This window comes from Pleurodeles waltl, chromosome 6 (assembly GCF_031143425.1).
Source record: "Pleurodeles waltl isolate 20211129_DDA chromosome 6, aPleWal1.hap1.20221129, whole genome shotgun sequence".
Classification (NCBI taxonomy): domain Eukaryota; kingdom Metazoa; phylum Chordata; class Amphibia; order Caudata; family Salamandridae; genus Pleurodeles; species Pleurodeles waltl.
In genome coordinates this window covers 670,322,662-670,344,529 of record NC_090445.1, presented here as the reverse complement: position 1 = coordinate 670,344,529, position 21,868 = coordinate 670,322,662, and the positions used below count along the sequence as shown (strand labels likewise).

At 43.7% G+C, this 21,868-nt stretch overlaps 1 protein-coding gene across 2 annotated transcripts in view; it reads left to right on the top strand.

The window, feature by feature from the left end:
* The window catches only part of LOC138300138 (zinc finger protein 684-like), a 150,669-nt gene that overhangs the window by 102,863 nt on the left and 25,938 nt on the right, over positions 1 to 21,868 (top strand). For both annotated transcript variants that reach the window (XM_069239076.1, XM_069239075.1), the window contains exons 6-8: positions 4,028 to 4,102; positions 6,659 to 6,757; positions 10,087 to 10,167. In XM_069239076.1, coding sequence (XP_069095177.1) covers positions 4,028 to 4,102; positions 6,659 to 6,757; positions 10,087 to 10,167 — 255 coding nt within the window. The remainder of the gene's footprint in view (positions 1 to 4,027; positions 4,103 to 6,658; positions 6,758 to 10,086; positions 10,168 to 21,868) is intronic.

Here is a 21,868-nt window from a genome sequence, read left to right as displayed (position 1 = left end):
TGAACTCTGTCAGAAAGACTACAGTGTTGCCCAAAGGTCCAAACTGGACTGCTTTTATGGAAGGTCTGCTCTTCTACTTGTTGCCCTGCTGCTTGCTGCTCACGGACTCTGCTATAGGGACTGTGCCTTCCCCCACAAATGATCTCCTAGGGCTTGGACTGAGCTTGCCTCCTGTTGAGAAGTCTCAGGGACACCAAAAACTTTATCTACCAGCACCTGGGCTCTCTTGCTGAGAGTCCTGACTTGCTAAGGGTTGTTCAGATCCAATTCCTGGGCCCTTGGCAGTGAGTTCTGGTGAAACAAAGAAGAAACCAGTGCACCAGAATGACTTAAGGACCACCGCAGCCTGCACCGGAGGCGTGTTCCTCCCCGTCTGCGACCTCCGCTGCAGGCCCGATGCTGCTGCAGCACCCCTGAAGTCCAGCCACAGTGTGAGTCCAGAGAGATGTATCACGATGTCTGTGGTACCTGAGTCCGCTGCAGCACCTGTGGCCCTGTGGTGTGATCATGACCCCATGAATGCGGCACTTCAAGTCTTGACCTGCTGGATCCCTCGACCTCGCTGTGTCGTAAGGAAACAACACCTCCCAACCGACGCTGCATCCACTCCTCTGTAACCGTAAGTAACCAGTGCCTCAGCTCCCCTGCCTAGCAGTAGGGAACTCTAGGAAGTTGGCTCCGTATCAAAATCTCAAAGTGAGAGATAGTGTGCACAGAGTCCAGGGGTTCCCCTTAGAGGTTGATAGTGGCAAAATTAGATAATACTATTTCTCTATTTTATGGTAGTGTGGTCGAGCAGTAGGCTTATCAGAGGGTAGTGTTAAGCATTTGTTGTACACACACAGGCAATAAATGAGAACGCACACTCAAAGACTTAACTCCAGGCCAATAGGTTTTTATATAGAAAAATATTATTTTCTTAATTTATTTTAGGACCACAAGATTCAGAATTTAGGTAAGTACATAAATTGTAAGTTACTTGACATAGGTAAGTATGGAACCCCGAATTAAAACAGTAATGTACACAGTTTTGGCAAAAATGGCAAATAGCTATTTTAAAAGTGGACACTGCAAAAACCGACAGATCCTGGGGGAGGTAAGTATTGGTTAGTTTCTCAGGTGAGTAAAGCGCTTATAAATTCAGTCTCCTGGGCATAGGCAGCCCACCATTGGGGGTTCAAGTCAACCCCAAACACCCAGCACCAGCAACATGGGGCCAGTCCGGTGCAGAGGTCAAAGTAGGGCCCAAATAGCATAGGCATCTATAGAGAACAGGGGTGCTCCGGTTCCAGTCTGCTAGCAGGTAAGTACCTGCGTCCTCGGTGATCAGACCAGGGGAGTTTTGTAGAGCACTGGTGGGGTCCCAAACAGGCACACAAAATACACCCTCAGCGGCATAGTGGCGGCCGGGTGCAGTGTGCAAAGTAGGTGTCGGGTTGTAGATTTCTCGGGCCAGCCACTGACTGGGCTAGGAGGAGGGCCGCCTGCTGGTCACTCCTGCACTGTTAGTTGGTTCCTCTCTGGCCTGGGGGCTGCGGGTGCAGTGCTTCTTCCAGGCGTTGGGTTCTTTTGTTACCGGACAGTCGCGTCAAGGGGAGCCTCTGGGAGGTCGTCTCAGGGTGTCCACGTTGTGGGAGTCGCCTGGGTTCCTCTCTGCGGTGCAGGTTCGTTGGACACAAGCCTGGGGTGTCAGGTGTAGAGTGTTGAGACTCACGCTTCCGGAGTGAGGCTGGAGTCTCTTTAAAGATGGTTTCTTTGTTGCAGTTTTGGAGAGAGCTGCTGTCCACAGGAGGTTCTTGGTCCTTTAGGTGCAGGTCAGTCGTCTGAGTCCTCAGAGGTCGCTGGTCCCGCTGGATGTATCGCTGTGCAGGTTCTCGGAGTCTGGAAACAGGCCGGTAGAGCTGGGGCCAAGTCAGTTGTTGTCTTCGTCATCTCTGCCGGGCTTTCAGGTCAGCAGACCTTCTTCTTGTTTCATGTTGCAGGAATCTGGTTTCCTAGGTTCAAGGTCACCCTTAAATACTCAATTAGGGGTGTGTTTAGGTCTGGGGGCAGTAGCCAATGGCTACTGTCCTTAAGGGTGGCTACACCCTCTTTGTACCTCCTCCCTGTGGGGAGAGGGGCACATTGCTAGTTCTATTTAGGGGAATCCTTCAAAGCAAGATGGAGGATTTCCTAAGGCAGGGGTCACCTCAGCTCAGGACACTTTAGGGGCTGTCCTGGCTGGAGGGTGACTCCTCCTTAACTCCTCCTTAATTTATTCATTATCTCCTCCGGACTTGCAGCCAAAAGTGGGGGCTGTGTCTGGGGGGCGGGCATCTCCACTAGATGGAGTGCCTTGGGGCATTGTAACACAAAGCCTGAGCTTTTGAGGCTCACTGCTAGGTAAGTTCCTGCAGAGGGGAGGTGTGAAGCACCTCCACTCAGTGCAGGCTTTGTTTCTGGCCTCATATAGCACAAAGGCTCTCACCCCAGGGGGTCAGAAACTTGTCTCAGTGGCAGGCTGGCAGAGGCCAGTCATTCATGCACTGAAGGATTGGGTAAAATACAGGGGCATCTCTAAGATGCCCTCTGTGTACATTTTGTAATAAATCCAACACTGGCATCAGTGTGGGTTTATTATTCTGAGAAATTTGATACCAAACATCCCAGTATTCAGTGTAGCCATTATGGAACTGTGGAGTTTGTTTTGACAAACTCCCATACCATATACTTAATATGGCTACCCTGCACTTACAATGTCTAAGAATGGACTTAGACTCTGTAGGGGCATAGTGTTCATGCAGCTATGCCCTCACCTGTAGTATAGTGCATCCTGTCTTAGGGCTGTAAGGCTGGCTAGAGGGGTGATCTACCTATGCCACAGGCAGTGGGTTGTGGGCATGGCACCCTGAGGGGGATGCCATGTCGACTTTGCCTTTTTCTCCCCACCCACACACACAATCTGCACTGGCATTGTCCATGTGTTAAGTGAGTGGTTCCTTAGGGTGGCACAACACATGGTGCAGCCCTTAGGGACCTTCCCTGGTCGCAGGCCCTTGGTACCACTGGTACCTTTTACAAGGGACTGATCTGTGTGCCAGGGGTGTGCCATTTGTGGAAACAGTGGTACATTTTAAGTGAAAGAACACTGGTGCTGGGGCCTGGTTAGCAGGATCCCAGCTCACTTCTCAGTCAAGTCAGCATCAATATGAGGTAAAAAGTGATGGGGTAATTGCAACAAGGAGCCATTTTCCAACAGGAACTAACGCCTTCCCTTCCCGGTAGCAATAAGAGACCAACCCTGCACCATTTCCAGCGACGCTTCACCTCTCTGACTCTGTGCACCTCTTTGTTTCCTCATTGTTTCAAAGATATTGTACTCGGGGATCTGTGCGGCTCTGTAACCGGTCCACACTTCCTCATGAGTGTCATGGGACTGGTGGAAGAGACTCTGCCATGGAGTCGTGGTAACCCCAGCCGGAGCAACTGTGTTTCTAAGTGCTATTCTACATTTAATCTTTAAAAATGCATATCTTCTCTTGTGAATATTGGATTTTGGTCGTATTTTATTCAGCTAAATATCTATTTTTCTAAACTTGTGTAGAATACTTTTTGTGGTGTTTTCACTGTGTTACTGTATGAGTTACTGCACAAAGGCTTTACACATTGCCTTCTAAGTTACGCCTGCCTGCCTGCCTGCTCTGTGCCAAGCTACTAGAGGGTGAGCACAGGATAATTTAGGTTGTGTTGAAACTTACCCTATCTAGGATTGTGGTCCCTACTTGGACAGGGTGTATACCTCTGCCAACTAGAGACCCAGTTTCTAACAGTCACATAACTGCAAAAACTGTAATCTTGTGTGAGTTAAAGACATGACATTTACAGTTACAACTAATCTATATCACTGTGACTAACATTTTTTTACATTGTTGATTTAAAAGTAACCTTTGTATCACCTTGCTATGATTAAGTATGTCATTTTGTTTGTTTCTGGAATACATTGCAGTTGGTAATTTGTTACATCTGATTTTCTTTTGCATGAGGGTAGATGAAGAGCCAGTATTGATTCTAATTGACCATACTGGTGAAGAGGTCGAAGAAAGCAGAATTGGGCCTAACCCAGGTGAGGTCCTCTTGTTCCATGAGCCAATCAGTGCTGCATATGTATGGGAAATAACCCATCCCAGTTTGAGCTAGTTGCATTTAAACTTCGACTGACACATAATGGACCTCGGGCTGTTGGTCAGTCATTGATCCTTTCTCATTACGTCACAGATGCTCAGATACATTACATGTCTGCTTTTCACCCCTCTGCAGCAATTTAGTTAGAAAGGGCTTCTTAATTTAGAAATAATTATAAAACAGATTTCTTGTTTATGCCAATAACAAAAATTGAAAGCCTATCTGCATCCATTTTGAAATTTTCCTGCAAGTATGGGCTGCATGTGTTCTTGGATGTATATCTTCAGAAAAGATGGGAATTTCTATTCCATGTGTTGTTTTTGTATTGTTGTTTTTACATTTGTTTTTAAGTATCTTGGTTGTAAGGCCTTAGCTTAGCGTGAAAGGGATTTTTAACATCAGCATTCATTAGGAAAGATTTGCTGCCCAATGTGTACTTTTTACAATGTAAGACTCTCCCTTTTTGGCGACTACCCTTTCCACGGTACACCCAAAAGCAACATGCTTCTTGTCCAAGAACAGCTTTCAAGACTCAAAAGACTCAGGATTAGCTCTGTAGTGGCACTTCCTCTGTGTGACCAGACAAATGTGGTATTGACAGAACTATCCCACTACCGCGCACCTAACAGAGCAACCCTGTTTCACATACAAGCATACTGGTACACTTTATATCTGAAAGTGATGTTCTTCAAAGAGGGAAACGTAGGAAGGAGGAGGTAGTTCTCCAGGTGCAATTAATCAGGACTCTCAAAGGATATCGGTGCTGGAGAGGGGATCTCGGTTTAAATATTGATTTATGAGATAAGGCTTACCAGCTCATCAAGGAATAATCCCCGCTTTCTCTGGGCCATATAGATCTTTGATGTTAGATGAGTTTAACCAGGAGCTATACATAAATTAATTTATTATCACAATTTCAATTATATTCTCAGTCATTAATGAGAGTTGATGTGAGTTTAAAAGCTTTATTAATCAAATCTTGTAATAGGTCATTTTTATTGGGTCATCAATATCAATCATCAGTATAGTCAGTGATCAAAATAAGCAATCAATAAGCCATAATCAATGTATAAAACGCATTCCATAAAGGAAATAGTCCCTATCTAAGAATGAGGATGGTTAGGGGATTAGAGAAAAAAGTTAAAACCCAAAAAGAGCTCCAATCAGAAAAGTCAAAGAATAAAGCTTCAGTGTCAAATATCAGAATTAATCAAAGCAGAACTTTCCATTAAGAGAAGTTCAAGAAACTCAGTAGAGTTCAGCATGGGGAGCATAGACTAACAACACACACACTAATATGGACTGCATAATCTAAGCGTTTGTAACACATTGCTTCTTCATTCTTTAGTCAGCCAGTCATCTTTCGTGTCTTCATGGGAACAGTAACAGTCCTTTGTCTTTTCACTAAGAGTACAATGGTCCTCAGCAGGGTTAAGTGAAACAATTTTATCAGCTACATTGTATAATCTCACAGCCTTTCTCATCATTCATTTGCCTTACGAAATTGCATTTTAAAGTATAAACTTCTACCTCACTAAAATACAAGCTAGTTATTAATTTATTCTACAGTGTACTTTGTGTAAGTAGAAACATTTGCAGGGGTAAACAACTACGATGTATTATTATGAAAAATATGCCTAAGGAAAGATCAGAAAGATAACACTTCACATTCTTGAACCAGGTCACTTGTCAGAAATTGTTGCATCAGCTATTCAAGCCTAATGTGTGTAATTATGGCTGCTTTGTATGTTTTTCTGCAATTTAAAAGCAATATTTTTCTTATGAGACCTACATGTCAATTCTGCGCGTTATTGCATTAATTTTCTTCATATTAAAAATACTCTAGCATCAGCATAGAAAAGGCACATTTATACAAATTGTTGACTGTGGCTCCTGTATTAATGAGCTTAAGATCTTAAGTCAGTTCAGGGTCTACAAGCTGTCTGCACCTGTAAAAGTACTTGAGCTGGAGAAATAACTTGCAGATATTTAAGGGGCGTTTCTAAACAGAGGGCTAGCATTGAAAGGACACAGTCACACAGTAACAAAGTATGGGTGTGATTCACTTGGAACACTTGCATGATTGAAGGTGCAGTAAGCTAGAGTTGTGGCTGTTTGGTGGGGTTACATGAATACGTTTTTATTACTAGGAGTAGGTTTTGTGTACTGGTTGATACTGGTTCTGAGGGAGTTGTGAAGTTTACTGCTAGGTCTCCATATTCAAGGACCCAGACAGCCTTCTGATGGGTAGGTCAAGGATTTCGGTTAGATCACAAAACTATGTTTTTCAGTTTGATGTGTTATTTCCAAGAAAGAAAATTATTAGCTCCAGATAAATTCTTGGTCAGAGCATTATAAATCTTTTTAGAGAAAATGTTAAAAGTGGCTCTGTTCAATTGCTCTGTTCAATTCACACTCTGTTCCTGAAGAAAATCCCTACCTATTGCATGCATATTGCTGTTCTGAAATTACACTTAAATGTGTTTTTATTTTTTAGGATATGAGATTATGTCTTTTCACATAAAAGACGAGGATGAGACCTATTACACCAAGCACCAAGACGTCAATAGAAAAGAAAAGATGAACAGCCCCATAGGTGAGAAAATATTGATCTGCCTATTAGAAACAGAAGCAATACATGACACCTGTGAACGCACATGTTTTGTTTTCTTTCTGTTTGTGTAAAGAGTTGAATTGACTTCGCACAACCATATATTCTGTGAGAACTCCATTTGTGATAGACTGATTAATTCATTGAGCGCAGCAATAGCTGACAATGTTTCACTCACCAACATATAAACAAAACCCCTATTGAAACAGCCCTGAATTTACCTGGTTCGTGAACTTTAAATTGTGACGAGTGCAGGGCCATGCAAGAGGCAACGTTTTCCAGTTTCTGGACCGACCAAAAAATAAACTGTGTGCCACCCATCTGGGTCTATTGGACAATAGAAGGAGAAAAGTAAATATCAGTACAAGAATGAAGTCAGGGAAGAGACTGCACTGCGGTGTATCCACAGTAATATAAGGTGGTAAACATGGATGCAAATAGCCTTGAAGCGTGTTGGTATTCAGCGCTCCAATAGCTTTAAGATACAAAAACCTTGTTAACTATCAATCACATTCCAGCCTAGGTTGCGTCATGGAGATTGCCATACTGAAAAGAACAGAAGAAATACTATGTGATGCCTCCCATATGACAGACAAAGATATCGCATCCATTATTTGACAGTACAGTACAGACCACACAGGACTGTATTGGATCTGCGCTACACACGTCATTTCAGGATAAGGTCCTCAAGTGGGGTTCTTCCACTATGAGTTACAGGTGGCAAATTATCAGGATTGCTAATAAAAATCAAGAACCTGCAAAATGTAGTATGGCATCCTCAGAGGTATATACTAGCCACCATTCTCTTTCGCATGCAAACATTCAGAATCTTGATGGAGAGGCTCTGCTTTTTCATCCAACCATTTGCAAACTGGACTTAGCTATGCTTAACTTCCTTCAATGCAACCTCCTCACATCCTACATCCGAAAAACGCAGTCACTGCTGATGACAACTTTCCTGTTGTCCTATTATTATTTCTGAAAAACTCAACACAGTTGACCCAATCTCTCTGAGTGAAATGTATGGGGATGGTTTCGCTATTGCACTAGCCTAACATGCAAAGTCAGTGCAAACATGCCGCACTTGTAAAGAATAAGGAAATCAGTAACTTTCTCTCTTCCCACATGCAACATAGTGAGTTATATAATGCTTTGATGTAGGCAGTGGCATTCTGAGAGCTTACAACAATCCATGTTGGCTCCTTTAAATGGGGACCCTCTCATAGCCTCCTGACTAATGTGTGGTAGTAGACCTTAAATATATAGTTCCATAGGTGTGATAGGTGCATTTGAATGGTATTTTGTCCTGCATTGGTAGTCTATGAAGTTCTTAAGAATGTTGATTTAAGATATGTGTGTGGTGGGTGCGTGGGTAGGTGTGTGAAAGAAATGCTGTGTGTCATATAAGCATGCATTAGCTTCTTTGGAGTTCTCAAATACCCCATAGTATTCAGACTGCTGCCATACCCTATACTTAGTGATTAATTACTTTCTTAATCTATGTTTTTGTTTTTATTTTATGTACACCGTTCTCTGTATTGTGACGGTGGCCTCAAGAACTTTAGAATGCTCTACAAAGGAACTCAAAAAGCTTATATGTAATAAAATACAAATTCAAATAACATGTTATATAAAAGGTGAACACTGACTGCAATCAGTAAACAGTGGCAGAAAAGGTTATCAACAGAAGGGAGACGACAGGGGGAAAGCAAGGCAAATGTTGAAGAAAGCAATATAATAGGAAGAACCGAGGGGAGTCAAATGATGAAATCAATAAAGGTGCTCGGAAAGAATAAAGATAAGAGTGGAAATGGACAGAGGGCAGTGAGAAGGTTGGGACAGCGAGGTGGGGATATACCCGGTGTGGCCCATCTGTGTGGAGTCGCTCGATAAGGATTGGATATTTGAAGTGTAGATAATGGTCTCAGTCTCAATCAAAGTGTATTTGGAATGGGAGGATTTTGATCCCTTTTACAAAAAGACTTTGCGAGTAATGCAGTCCATTTTAAATTGCGCTCTTGCTTCTGTGACAACCCACTGTGAGATATTCAGTGATACTGAACAGCTTTAATGTATCCTACCTCTACAGTTCATGTCTTACAGTCACTTCCTGTCCTTCTTTCTTATGAAATAGCTTTATTTTATAGGTATTATTCCCACCTTTCTTTCTTTGTCCTCCCTCCTTAGCAAGGTAAAAATTGCCACCTGTGTTTGTAAATGCTCACAATTTGATTTAAGAGACTAGGGGCCAGATGTAGCAAGAAAATATTTTGCGACTTGCAAATTGCGAGTCATACCGACTCGCAAATTGCAACTCGCAAAAGTGCATGCAGAATGGTGTCTCAGACACCTTCTGCAACTCACTATGGGGTTGCAAAGACCCACCTCATGAATATTTATGAGGTGGGTCGCAAATTGCGACCCCATAGCGAGTCCCTGCACTCACAGGGATGGTGGCCTGCTGGAGACAGCAGACCTCCATGTCTGTGACTGCTTTTTTTACCAAAGCATTTTTTTAATTTTTTGTTATTGCAGCCCGTTTTCCTTAAAGGAAAACGAGTTGCAATTCAAAAAAATAATGAAACCATTTGGTTTCGTTTTTTCAGCAACATTCACAAAGGGGAAGGGGTCCCATGGGGACCCCTTCCCGTTTGCGAATGAGTTACCACCCACTTCAAGTGGGTGGTAACTGCGAGTTGGTTTGCGACCGCTTTCGCGGTCACAAAGCAACTCAGCATGGCGATGTGGTCGCAAATAGGAAGGGAACACCCCTTCCTATTTGCGAGTCGGAATCACATTTTGCGAGTCGGTACTGACTCGCAAAATGTGACTCTACATCGCGATGGCCGTTTAGCATGTCGCACATGCAAACCGGTTGCTACATCTGGCCCTAGATATCTGTGATTTAGAGAAGAGGCACCTGTTTTGTATAAGTTTGTTTTAAGTGCACACATTGTTTTATGAGTCTGTCCCATGAAGATGTTAAACAGCAGTGTATGGTAAAATGTAATCCTTCCTTGGCCAGTACTGAAACTTTCCTGTTACTTTGTCATGTTAAACGCTCACCAAGGGTCTGTAAACAGTGTACATGACTTTTAAAGGATTGTGTGGGAATGTCCACAGTAAGAAATACATTATAAACATAGGACTACAAATGAAATTGTCTAGATTAAAACAGTTGTGGAGGAGATTTGTGTTACATTTCCCGGCACGTGTATTTGAATATTTTAAAACAGAATCAACATTTCATTCATTTTCAGGCAGAAGGCTATTTAATTGTTAACAGTATTAAGTATATGTTCTGTTTTGTTTAGTGGATCCAGTACTTACATCTATTAAGTTAGAAGAAGATCCACATTTTTACAAGGAGCCCTTGTCTGAGACGAAAACAACAGGTATGGAAAATTCTTCGGTTCTAGATAGACAAAGGATGGCAGATGGGGTGTGACAAGGTGGGGGGCTTGGGAGGAAAACGTGTTTTGTGTGTGTGTGTGTTACAAATGAAACAAATCCTCTTTATATAGCTTCTTCACCAACATGTGGCACATGACAATATTCAAACGAACATATAATCATATCTGATGCAGACCAATGACTTATGCAGAACTTTCCATCTAAACAATTGTATGGAGTAGATAAACTTATTTTAGGGGTACCTAGGAGTAGCAAATGCTAGCTTCATGTTATTGCTTGCCGCTAGAAATGGGGTCTTTGGCTGGCAGTCAGGTTACCCCCTGTCCAAGCAAGGGTAAAGAAGAATGACCCTCAGTTAACCCCCGGTCACACCCTTGGTAGCTTGGCACAAACAGGCAGGCTTAACTATAGAAGCAAGGTGTAAAGTATTTGTACCAACGCACAGTAAATGACACAACACAGGTTAAGAAAAAACAAATAGATAATATTTATCTAAACAAAACAAGACCAAAACGACAAAAACCCAACATACACAAGTCAAGTTATGAATTTTCAAAGAATAAGAGTCTTAAATCCTTTAGAAACCAGTGAGAATGTTCTTAGCGTACAAAAGTACCTGGGTAGCGTCAAAATAACACCACACAGGCGAGTGTGCGTCAGAAAAGGGCAGAGATGCATCGATTTCTCACTCGTAAGCAAGACTGTGTGTCGTTTCTCCTCTCCTGCAAGAGGGCGATGCGTCAATCCAGACAGACACCTTGGGTTCAGGCAGGCTTTGTGTTGTTTTTCCGCGCCCAGCGATGTTGCGTTGAAAATCTAGTCGCAAGGTATCCCAAAACCGTGCTGTGTGGGGTTCGCGTTATCAACCTCCCTTAGTGGGTGTTGCACGTCGTTTCTCCAGCTGCGTTGCATCAGTCTTCCAGCTGCGATGCAGATGGAGCATTGATTTCAGCCGCGAAGCCAGCGGCGCATCGTTTATCAGCCGTGTCACGGAAGGTGTTTTGAAAATTTCCCTGCACGGCAGTCTGTGCTTGGATTTTCAGTCTTTGTCTGCCAGCTTAACCTTTCAAGGGCCCAGGAACTGGATAGTGCACCAGTTGGCAGGGCAGTAGTCTCAGCAGAGAGTCCAGGTGCTGGCAGGGGAAGTCTTTGATGGCCTTGAGACTTCACCAACAGGAGGCAAGCTCAGCTCAAGCCCTTGGAGATTCTTCATAAGCAGGAATGCACAACAAAGTCCAGTCTTTGTCCCTTTTCACAGGCAGAAGCAGCAACTGCAGGATAGCTCCACAAAGCACAGTCGCAGGCAGGACAGCACTTCTCCTCAGCAATTCAACTCTTCTCCTTGGCAGAGGTTCATCTTGATTCCAGAAGTGGTCTAATTTTCAGAGGTTTTGGGTGCTCTTCTTATACCCCTTTCTGCCTTTTACGTAGGCCTACTTCAAAGGAAAGTCTGTTGTTTTCAAGATCCTGCCTTACCCAGGCCAGGCCCCAGACACCCCCCAGGGGGTTGGAGACTGCATTGTGTGAGGGCAGGCACAGCCCTTTCAGGTGTAAGTGACCGCTCCTCCCTTCGCTCCTATCACAGATGGCTCATCAGGATATGCAGGCTACACCCAGCACCATTTGTGCCACTGTCTAGAGAGAGGTGCAAACAGCCCAACTGTCAAACTGACCCAGACGGAATCCACAAACAGACAGAGTCAAAGAATCGTTTAAGCAAGAAATTGCCTACTCTCTAAAAGTTGCATTTTCGAACACACAATTTCAAAAACAACTTCAGTAAAAGATGCATTTTTAAATTCTGAGTTCAGAGACCCCAAACTCCAAATGCCCATCTATTCCCAAAAGGGACCTGCACTTTAATAATATTTAAAGGCAGCCCCCATGTAAACCTATAAGAGAGATAGGCCTTGCACAGTGAAAGCCGAATTTGGCAGTATTTCAGTATCAGGACATGTAAAACACATTAGTATATGTCCTACGTTAACCATACACTGCACCCTGCCCATGGGGCTAACTAGGGCCTACCTTAGGGGTGCCTTACATGTAAGAAAAGGGAAGGTTTAGGCCTGGCAAGTGGGTACACTTGCCAAGTCAAATTGGCAGGTTAAAACTGCACACGCAGACACTGCAGTGGCAGGTCTGAGCCATAGTGGGTGGCACAACCAGTGCCGCAGGCCCACTAATAGCATTTGATTTACAGGCCCTAGGCACCTCTAGTGCACTTTACTAGGGACTTACTAGCAAGTCAAATATGCCAATCATGGATAAGCCAATGTACACGTCATTTTACACAGAGAGCATATGCACTTTAGCATTGGTTAGCATTGATAAAGTGCCTAGAGTCCTAACGCCAACAACAATAGGTCAAAAAAAATAGAAGGAAGGAGACAAAAAGATTGGAGATGACCTTGCAAAAGGGAAAAAGTCCAACACTTGCGATGCTTGTGAACAGCTTTATTGGACCTATATCTTTTAGTAAGTAAGCATTTACATATGAGATATTTGTGTGGTTGTTAACCCCTATGCTGCTGGACTTTCCCCGTCTCCTATAATGCTGAGCCCTTTTTAGGTCGAGTGTAAGCGTACGGTCTCTTGTATACTTCTAGTATTCTTCTGTGGGCTTAAAGTCGTTTCATTTGTTTGTTGCAGTGTAATTTAAAAATCCTTGCTTGCTAGTGGTCAGTCATTACATACGTTTTTTCTTTGAGAGCAGGGACTAAGTACAGTATAATTATGCTTTGTGATGTTTATCTGTTCTTTGGGGGACTGGTTTTTCCTTGGTTTCCTTCTCGTGCTCGACAAAGCTTCCCTTTTTATTTGCAGAGCATTCTTACTCTCAGCTAACCTAACCATGTTGTTTCTGCTTACATTTCACATGCTTTACTAAATCCAGCATTCTCTGAGTGTTTGCTTTTTCCAGGATGTTGCTACTTATTTTTTTTTCAGCCAGCATATTACTCTTGTCTCCCTTCCCTCATAAGCAGAAGGCACAGCGTAAAACTTTTCAGAAAATGTGCGCTGTGCTTCATTTTTCAGAACGGCACCTGAAATTCTTTGGGGATGTGTGCAATTCATGATTGTAGGTTGCAGTGCATTATGCGACCAAAAGAGGTTGCAAAGAACACTTTGAGACAGCTTATGGTACTGCATCATTTTGCTGCTTCGTACACATTAGAACAGTAAATGTTGCATGTTTTTTTCAGCCAGCATGTTATAAGTGTAAAAGCGTTAACCATGTTCTTCCTGATTACATTTCACATGCTTTATTTAATCTTGTTGTCATTGGGTCTATGCTATCCAAAGCGTTCTTACTGTAATTAATGCTCTCCGTCAACAGATGTCTCAAATATGGCATAGCACCAAAGCTACTCCGCTTGTAACTGTGGAACAAGGTTCGAGTATCTGCGTCGGTTCACCATCCCGTGATTCTGGACAGTTCACTTAGGGCCAGGTGTAGCAAGATCAGAATTTGCGTTCTGAAATTGCGAGTCGGTGCGACTCGCAATTTCAGAATCGCCAATCCTGATGCAGAACGGTGTCTTAGACACCGTCTGCGACTCGCTATGGGGTCGCAAAGACCCACCTCATAAATATTAATGAGGTGGGTCGCATTTTGCGACCCCATAGCGAGTCCCTGCACTCACAGGGATGTTGGCCTGCTGAAGTCAGCAGACCTCCATGTCTGTGACTGCTTTTTCAATAAAGCAGTTTAAAAAAAAAAAAATTTGCAGCCCGTTTTCCTGAAAGGAAAACGAGTTGCAAAAAAAAAAAAAATAACGAAACAATTTGGTTTCGTTTTTTCAGTGTAGGCAGTGGTCCATTGGACCACTGCCTGCTCTGAAAAAACCTTTTTGGCAACATTCACAAAGGGGAAGGGGTACCATGGGGACCCCTTCCCTTTTGCGAATGAGTTACCACCAGTGTGACACTGGTGGTAACTGCAAATTGCATTCGCGGTCACAAAGCAATTCTACATTGCGATGCAAGTCGCAAATAGGAAGGGAACACCCCTTCCTATTTGAAAGTCGCATTCACAATTTGTGAGTCGGTACCGACTCGCAAATTGTGAATGTGCATCGCAGGAGGCTGTTTGCATGGCGCAAACTGCGATTTTTGCAGTTTGCACCATGAAAACGCCTTCCTACATCTGGCCCTTAATCTCCAGATCCCCGCCAAAAAATGAATCTGCACTTGTGTAATTTATTTGGTGCTCCTGTAAAGCACTTCGATGCCTGATGGTTGAGTTCACGCTATATAAAACTGCAAAATGCCCGCAATGATTTTGGAGAAGATTTTAAGCCATAAATCGTCCAACACCAAAAATTCACACAGATGCCGAACTTGAAGTCGCTTTAAAATGTATACGTTGTCATCCTATGGTCTCAGGTGCTTTCAGTAGGTATGGTGCGGAGTCTGTCGGATTTCACCAGGAATTTTTACACACATGCAAAAACACGTCCACACTTTCTCCCTATCTCTGGAAAGACTTAAAAAATGTTGGTCATTTCACAAAGTAATGTGCTTTATCCCACTTACTATACCAACAAATCCACATTCCTCTCTCTTCCCGCTGCCCCTTAAGCCCCTCTCGTGTTCCCTGCTTACCATATAATAGTATGTTTCAGCTACTGAAAGCGTGGGATGAAAAAGACGTGTTTACTCAGATTAGCACTTGTCATGTTGATTAAAAGCCAGCTCTCCCATTCCAACTTCTTTTTAGTAACAGCAGTGAGGAGATGTTGGCCACCATGACTCAATTTTGTCCCATGTAAAGCTCCACGCCTGTCGTAAACTCTTTAGCAAACGCTTTTCAGGAGAAGAACCATCTTCATAAGATATACACTCCCAGCTACTCACAACTGCAGCCTAATCCTCTTCCCTACTTCTGCAACCACATTTTTCATACTTTTGCCCTAGTACTCCCCTGGGGCATTTTACGGATTTTGGGGGCCCTGGGCTAAACGTAATCTGGGGGCTCCTGTTCGTAACAGATTTGAATTTATGACCCAATTCCAGCTCTTTCTCCCTCTTTTTGGTCAGGTCACTGACCATGCACAGACACACCCATTCAAATTCTTAATGTGTTTACATCTAATATTCAGGTATGGTGATGTGTTTTTCAATACTTGTAGCATAGTAGCAGCTCACAAATATTACTACAAATAACCTTGGTGACTCCCTCCCATCTCATATGTGAGGTCCTGTTTTAGTCTTAAAGAACCTTTTTTATGGATGCTGCACGAAACAAACACATTTCTCTGAAAATGCTGGTAACGGCCCCTCACACATCACCCACATTAAAAATAAATGACAAGAAAACGGTACTAAAAAACAATCTAATAGATGTTCAAGGTGATCAGGGCAAGACTCTCTGCAGTAAATGGAAGTGTTTTAGTTATATGCAGGGCCACTGGAATTATGTGGCAGAGAGGACCAAATAATGCGGCAGGGTTGACCAGTTTATGTGGCTAGAAAAGTTCAGTTATGCATTTACAATGCCAATAGCTCTAACTCAAACAAATGTGAGCCCTATCGCATTGCAAATGCTTGTTTGGCTATTTGACGTTGTTTGCCCTTATGGCTCCATAATGTTTGTCCACATAAAGAAACCATGCTAACTTTGTGTCTTTTTTTTTTTTTAAACATCCTGAGAATTATAAAGGTACCCAGAGTTTGTGGATTCCCCTGGAGGAGAATGAGAAAATAGGCAAAATATAGCAACATTTTGAGTTTTTTTTTTTTAGAAAAATAAGGAAAAAAGTGCTTTACATAAGTGTCTGTTTTTTCCATAATTTTTTTTATTCATGAACAGTTTGATGTAATAAAGTCACCATCTTCCCAGCTTTTAGGAACACGCAGAGCTGAATGAAAAAAACAAATTTTGTATCACGTTCTTTTAAAAGGTAGCCCATTTTTCCTACTTTTTGTGCTCTCAGCCTACTTCTGGTTTGTGGTGGAAACTACTGTGAAACCATGGATGATCTAGAAAAGCCATAGATTTCTGAAAAGTAGATAACATTCTGAATTCAGCAAAGGGTCTTATGTTTAGATCCCTCAAGGTTATCCAAAGGAAAATAACAGTTGAAATAAAGAAATATTGAAAATGAGTAGGAAAAAAGGGGCATTTGTATCAACATTTTCATCTGTAATTTTTTGTCATGATGGCCAATTTACAAAAGCAATATACCTTTACTCCCGCTAGACCTTTCTGGTTGCAGGGATATATGGGGTTTGTAAGCTTTCCAAGAATCCAAGTTACCCAGAGCCAACAAATAAGCTACATGTACAATGGTTTTTCATTGAATACTGAGTATAGACCAATTCTTATAGCGAAACAAGCAGAGTGAAATATGGGTATCAAGGAAACCTAGGTAGTTGTGAAATGGGCACAAGATATGGAGTTTAGAAGCAGTGCTTATTCATACATCTCTGTATAGCGTAGGATTTAGAGGGTATTTTTCAAAATATCATCTTTATGATGCACTGGATTGCATTTGAAAGACACAGATGCAGCAAAATCCAATTGGTAATAACAAATGTTATACTATTCTATGCTCGCACAAGTCTTACAATACAAATGGTACCTCACTTGTGTGGGTAGGCTTGGCCCCTGGGACAGGAAACGTCCAAAAACACAACATGGACGCATTACATTTTTCCATCGAAAACTGACCCTTATTTTCCAATGCTGGTAGCTCTACATTCTGCCAACATGTAAAATTTTTTACACCTAGACACCCAGGGATATCCAGGGTGGGGCAGACATGTGTGAGTCTTACATGTTTTTTTTACCCAGATTCCCTTGGAAACCTCAAACTTTGAATAGAAACACATTTTCCTCACGTGTATGACTTTTGTCCATCCGACATTCCCCCAAGTCTCCCGATACAAATGGTACCTCACTTGTGTGGGTGGACGCATCACATTTTTCCACTGACAACTGACCCTTTTTTTTTTTCCAATGTGAGTAGGTCTAGATTTTGGGCCATAGCTCAGCCGGCACCTATGGAAACTTAGCCACCCTGTTCATTTGTGAAAACTAGACACCTGGGGGTATCCAGGGTGGGCTGAGTAGTGAGAGTCTCACCGTGTTTTTATACCCAGAATCTCCTGAAAACCTCAAACCTTGACTAAAAAAACAAATTTTCCTCACATTTCTGTGATGAAAAGTTCTGGACTCTGCAGGCAGCCACAGACTTCCACCTATCCGGAATTTCCCCAAGTCTTCCGATACAATTGGTACCTCACTTGTTGATTTGGCCTAGTGCCTGTTGCAGAAACAGATCAAACCAAGGTCAATGGGAGTCCCCTGGCGGGCACCAGACTCAGCCACACAAGTGGGGCAGCATTTTTATCGGCAAAAGTGAGGTAATGCAGAGTGGTAGGAATTTTGTGGATTCCTGCGGATTACGGAACTTTCCATCACTGAAATGGAAGGCAAATGTGTGATTTCAGTCAGAGTTTGAGGTTTGTAGAGCATTATGCGTAAGAAAAGCTTGTGGTATCTGTGCAAGGCACACCAAGCCGCACTCCCTTGCTTGTCTAGTTAAAAAAAATGTCTGTGGTTCGTATGCTTGCGTAGAAATTTCAAGGACTGTTCTCTGCAAGCATGTTGGACACCTTAACTGTACAACCTATGCAAGAGTTTGTCTCCCTGATGCTCAAAGTTGCAGAGGTGTTGGACCTGAAATTGCCTACCATTGACACTAAAACAAATGTCCTGAAGTTCTTTTTCCTTCAATGGCTTTAGTTGAGACACTTCTCCCTTTCAGTGATGACCTGCTAGATCCGGTGCTGGCAGCATGTGAGAAACCTTCCTCATTGCTTGCAGTGAATCACCCAGTGGCCTGCCGATATTGTTCTGCGATCCAGCCTTCCTGTCTTCCCATCCCTCCCCGGAAAGCCTGGTTATACAACCTTCCTGTTCAGAGGCGCCATCTAGTGTCCTTCTGAAAGAGAATAAAAACACATGGAGGTTTTGGAAAAGAAGATCTTTTTAGCAGGAGGCATGGCCCTAAAGTCACTTAATGTTAATTACCTGCTTGTTTCATGGCATGTGTGGATGTAGATATACATGCTTGGCATATTCCTGCCATCTAGTATTGGCCAAGTTTTTTTTTTTTTTTTAAGAAGTCTTTTCTCCGCCATGTGGTTCAGACATGTTCCTCTGCTCCGTGTTTCAATTCTTTTTCGGTTCTCTTCTCTATCTTCGATGGCATTGTTATAATTTGCGATTTCTCTATCTGTGCCTCCTCTGAAAACTTTGACGGTTTGACTCCATTCAACCGAAGCCCCTTTGGTACCTACTGTTGGACCTGGCTTTTTGACAGGGTCATCCCCAAACTTTTTGCCTTCCTCCTTCTCTTTTTCTGACCTCATTTTTGCTGGTTTTTAGATTCTGCGCACTTTACCACTGCTAACCAGTGCTAAAGTGCATATGCTCTCTCCCTTAAAACATGGTAACTTTGGATCATACCTGATTGGACTATTTAATTTACTTATAAGTCCCTGATAATGTGCACTACCTGTGCCTAGGGCCTGTAGATTAAATGCTACTAGTGGACCTGCAGCACTGGTTGTGCCACCCACTTAAGTAGCTACCTTAACCTTGTCTCAGGCTTGCCATTGCAAGGCCTGTGTGTGCAGTTTCACTGCCACTTCGACTTGGCATTTAAAAGTACTTGCCAAGCCAAGAACTCCCCTTTTTCTACATATAAGTCACCTCTAATGTGTGCCCTAGGTAACCCCTAGAGCAGGGTGCTGTGTAGGTAAAAGGCAGGACATGTACCTGTGTAGTTATATGTCCTGGTAGTGTAAAACTCCTAAATTCGTTTTTACACTACTGTGAAGCCTGCTCCCTTCATAGGCTAACATTGGGGCTGCCCTCATACACTGTTGAAGTGACAGCTGCTGATCTGAAAGGAGCAGGAAGGTCATATTTAGTATGGCCAGAATGGTAATACAAAATCCTGCTGACTGGTGAAGTCGGATTTAATATTACTATTCTAGAAATGCCACTTTTAGAAAGTGAGCATTTCTTTGCACTTAAATCTTTCTGTGCCTTACAATCCACGTCTGGCTGGGCTTAGTTGACAGCTCCTTGTGCATTCACTCAGACACACCCCAAACACAGGGTACTCAGCCTCACTTGCATACATCTGCATATTGAATGGGTCTTCCTGGGCTGGGAGGGTGGAGGGCCTGCTCTCACACAAAGGACTGCCACACCCCCTACTGGGACCCTGGCAGACAGGATTGAACTGAAAGGGGACCTGGTGCACTTCTTAGCCACTCTTTGAAGTATCCCCCACTTCAAAGGCACATTTGGGTATAAAACAGGGCCTCTGCCCTACCTCATCAGACACTTGCTGGAGAAGAAACCTGAACCAGAAACTACATCCTGCCAAGAAGAACTGCCTGGCTGCTCAAAGGACTCACCTGTCTGCTTTCTACAAAGGACTGCTGCCTTGCTGTTGCCCTGCTGCCTTGCTGAACTCTTGTCTGGCTGTGAAAGTGCTCTCCAAGGGCTTGGATAGAGCTTGCCTCCTGTTCCTTGAAGTCTCAGGGCCAATAAGACTTCTCTCTTTTACTTGGACGCTCCGTGCGCCGAAAATTTCGACGCACAGCTTGTTTCGCGGCGAGAAAAACGCCACACTCCGACGCTGATCGACGCGACGCTCTTGGGACGATCGAAGTTCCGACGCACAGCCTCGCAAGGACAACGCCGCCCGACCTCTAGAGGAGAAATCGACGCGACGCCTGCCGTGAGATCGTAATTTCAGCGCGCAGCCCCGCAGATCAAAGTCTAGAGGAGAAATCGACGCGACGCCTGCTGTGAGATCGTAATTTCGACCCGCAGACCGATGCGCAGCTGGAGAACAAGCAGGAAAATCCACGCACAGACCCGGGACATCTGGTAATCCCCGCGATCCACAGAAAGAGACTGTCCACGCGCCGGAAAACGACGCCGACTTCCCCGCGTGAAAAATAACGACGCAAGTCCGTGTGTGCTGGGGAGAAATCGACGCACACACCCTTTTTCCACGCACCTCTTCTCTTGTGGCCCTCTTAGGAGATTTTTCCACTCCCAACCAGGTACTTGTGCTTGAAAGAGACTTTGTTTATATTCTAAAGACTTAAGACACTTTCTATCACTTTTCAGTGATATATTTACAAATTCGTGTTGCAACTTTGATCGTTTTGACCTGAAGATACCCAGATAAATATTATATATTTTTCTAAATACTGTGTGGTGTATTTTTGTGGTGTTATGCTATGGTGTTGTATGATTTATTGCACAAATGCTTTACACATTGCCTTCTAAGTTAAGCCTGACTGCTCATGCCAAGCTACCGGAGGGTGAGCACAGGCTGATTTTGGATTGTGTGTGACTTACCATGACTAGAGTGAGGGTTCTTGCTTGGACAGAGGGCAACCTGACTGCCAACCAAAAACCCCATTTCTAACACCTACCTTTAAGGTTGTTAACAGTCTCTCGGAAAATTCAACACTGGTAATGGAACGCACACCCTTTAGATTCTGCCTGCGTTGTCATGCACACGGACCAACATTCAGTGTGAAACTTGTGTCTGTCCCGAGGCCACAAAGAATACGTGCAGATCCTTCTGTTTGAAAAAGACACTTTGGAACTGGAGGGCTCGTCCCCTTGAGATGTCTCACATAGCAACGGATGACACTCCCAACATTTTCGGTGAGGAGCACGCCCAAGAGCAACCCACCGTCAAAGAAGAGTAGACTTTCTTTCTTGACAACAGCTCTGGCTTCGACCTCGAGGTAGGTTTGGAGATGCAGGAACTTCCATCTGCTCTACTCATGAGTACTGCAGCCCCTGCCCTCTAACCCAAGCCGAACAAAGGACCTTTAGCTTTGACAGTCCCGCAGACTGAGGTCACTGGTCCACCACTGCTTCCTGGCTATGGTCAGATTGGGAAAACTGTTTTGGATGCCCGCAGTCGGAACCATCGTCTAAAGTGCATGTCAAGGCCAAACCGTCAGCATCATTCTCTTCGGACTGAGATCAGCCTTGGGAGCTGACTCGACCTTCAGTGCCGGTCTGGCAGTCGACTTCTTCCATCTTGATAGTGCCTCTGGCTCAAAACTCTCAAAGCCGAAACCTACAAAGACTTCCTCGGCCTCTACCTCACCCGTTGAACCCATTTTAGAGAAACTAGACATTCAACAGCGGCAAATCCACATTTAAGTGGGAACTGGCCACATGCTTGCTAAGCCTTCCTTTCCTCCACCACTCAGGAGGAAGCTGAGTTTTGAAGAAACACTGGATCTGCCCCTTCCTCCTAGGAAGAAAACCATGGACAAGACTACCAGCCCTGCCTTTCTTCCATGCCCCTCCACAACTCCTCCTCCACCACCTTCACCCACCACTTCCTCATTTTCCCCCACCATTACCTCCAAGTCAAAACCTATCATCTCTGGCGTCACCACATTTAGACACTGGTGGCCAAAGGGGACCACAAGGGGATGATCCATGAAACATGTACGACACAGATCCCAATACAGATAATGACCCCGATCTTTACCCAGCTCACCCCCACCCCCTGAATCTGCAACCTCTTTTCACTCGGTCATAGCGAGAGCAGCAGCTTTCCACAATGCACAATTAAACAGGGAGCAACTGGAAGATGACTTCCTTTTTGACAC